We start from the raw sequence: 2,191 nt of genomic DNA, 5'->3' as shown, positions 1-2,191 counted from the left end.
ATAGTTCTTTACTTGTTAAGGTCTAATATATCTTTTATTATATATATTAAGAAGTTAATTAGCTCTTTCTTATATATCTTTTTATTATAGAAGAAACCTTTAATTAATTAGGTTAATAATCTTTTTAAGAATTACTTCCTCTTTAGATATAGTTATCTTTATTAAATTTATATATATTTTATATTTTACTTTTTAACTAGTGTATTAGTTATAGAGTATAGATTTAGGCACCTGGTAGATAAAGGCTACCTTTTATATAGATAGTTTTAGGTCTTTTTAGATAGCTATAAGTGTAAAGATAATCTAGGTTTTATAAGGAGAGGTTTCTATTATTGTATATAGAGCAAAGTTAGTTTAAAGATAAAGGTAGTAGAAATAAGGTAGACGTATATAACTTACTATAATGTACAACTTGCTATATATATATATTATATTTATTATATACCTACCTTAGGTATTTATATTTATACCTCTTATATTATATTTTCCTACTTCTATAAGATATATATTCTTATATAAGAGATATACTCCCTTATATTCTTTAATACTTTCTTTATAAACTAAGTAGGCTACTTACTATCCTAATAATATCTTTTTCTTATATTTATCAGTTGTTAATATATTATAAGGTTATATTTAAGATAGTTTATTCTAATATTTAAATTTGTTAAATAATCCTTAAGCCTTATAAGAGTACTAATAAATAATTACCCTCTATGTCTTGTAGAGGCTATAGACAGCAACACTATAGAATTCAGACTAGTTATATATTAGCATAACTTCCTGCCCTGAGCTTGCTTAGGATCAGAGTATCCCCTACAAGTAAACTTGCCAAACCCGTTATAGGCCACTAGGAAGCCGCCATCAGGCTTTGAAGCAGGCATCTTGATGTATGCGAGCTCTTTTAATAGGTTCTTAACATTTGCCACGACCTTCCCTTTCACGTGAAGTCGTTCACGATATTCCTCACTGCCTAGCCAGGTAGCAATCATCCCAGCCACCCTCGGTGCAGCAAAGGAAGTACCATAAATCTGTCTAGTCTGCGATGTACTGTCTTTCTTTGCGCATTCAACTTGACCCACTGCTAGTACCGTGACCTCGTTAATCTCGCCTTGTGAGTACTGTGTCCGGGCGCCATTAGGCTCCATAGCACCAACAGTAATAACGTCTATTACCTCCCCAAGTGCCGCAGGAAATGAGTCAATATGCTTATACACTTGGCGGTTGTTTCCTGAAGAAACTACTAGGGGGACGTCGAGAGATATCAGGCGTAGTATGTAGTCTCTCAATTCTTTAACCTTTCCAAATAACCCTTGCTTAATTACTTGAGTGCCAGATGATTTACTCTTGTAGATGTCGATGCCAGGATAGCCCTCAGACATTGTAATGACGGCCTTTCCTCGTAAATTCCTCGCTTCAATATCCTCCGCAACGAGTTTAAAAGCTGATGATATGGTGATGTAGTTGGCTGGGAAAGGTAATTTAACAATAACAATATCGGCGGCCTTAGCAGCACCAAAACGGGGCCCGTTGACGAGGGACTGCACGCAGGTACCATGGCCTAGACGACGATCGCCGTCTGACTCTGATTTATCATTTTCAGAAAGGTATAACCATCGCTTGGAGCCAGGTGACTGGGTGTATTCTTCGTGATGTGGGTCTGTTCCAGGACCAATAATATAGATTGTGATACCTTTGCCAGCACTTTTGGGGCATAAATACCCAGGCATATCATTAGGTTGAAATGATGCAAATTGAGGAGGCTGTGATAAGGCCCTTAAGGAGACATCTGCGCCTGGATCAGATAAGATACCTGGAGCTACTAATTTGAGGTTAGATAAAGGCAGGCTGTGTCCTGTGTCGGGGGTAGATAGCTCACTGGAATCCGGAAAGATCGCCTTTATATCGGAGTCATGTCGGAGTTCGAGGTCCTTTGCTACTTTTGCTGAGGTTTTAAAATTGAAAGAAATTGCCTGGGGACTACGCTTGTCTCCTTGTATACTCGCTTTTATAGGTCCAATAGCATACGGCCGTAGTCGTTGTTGGACGGCCATTCCCGCCGCCTTCGGCACCATTTTAGTGACTAATACAACATAGGGGATTGCTTGCTGAGACGCCATCCTGGGGGCGACATTGAAGGGGATGAGAGGCTCCAAGGCGGTTGGTGAAGACATAAGAGCGGTACCGGTAC

General features: G+C 38.5%; 1 protein-coding gene across 1 annotated transcript; it reads right to left on the bottom strand.

Moving 5' to 3' along the window:
- Positions 1–770: 770 nt before the first annotated feature.
- Positions 771–1,955, bottom strand: LY79DRAFT_645454 (peptidase S8/S53 domain-containing protein; the record flags this gene model as incomplete). Its single annotated transcript, XM_060562443.1, has 2 exons — positions 1,880–1,955; positions 771–1,822 (listed from the first exon to the last, which is right to left on the bottom strand). Exon 2 carries the CDS (start codon positions 1,728–1,730, stop codon positions 771–773), a length of 960 nt encoding a protein of 319 aa, XP_060406641.1. The 5' UTR covers positions 1,731–1,822; positions 1,880–1,955.
- Positions 1,956–2,191: the final 236 nt, after the last annotated feature.

This window comes from Colletotrichum navitas (assembly GCF_030913465.1).
Source record: "Colletotrichum navitas strain CBS 125086 chromosome Unknown LY79scaffold_321, whole genome shotgun sequence".
NCBI classification, from domain to species: Eukaryota; Fungi; Ascomycota; class Sordariomycetes; order Glomerellales; family Glomerellaceae; genus Colletotrichum; species Colletotrichum navitas.
The sequence above is the reverse complement of the archived record's forward strand: the minus strand, read 5'-3'. Positions and strand labels throughout refer to the sequence as shown.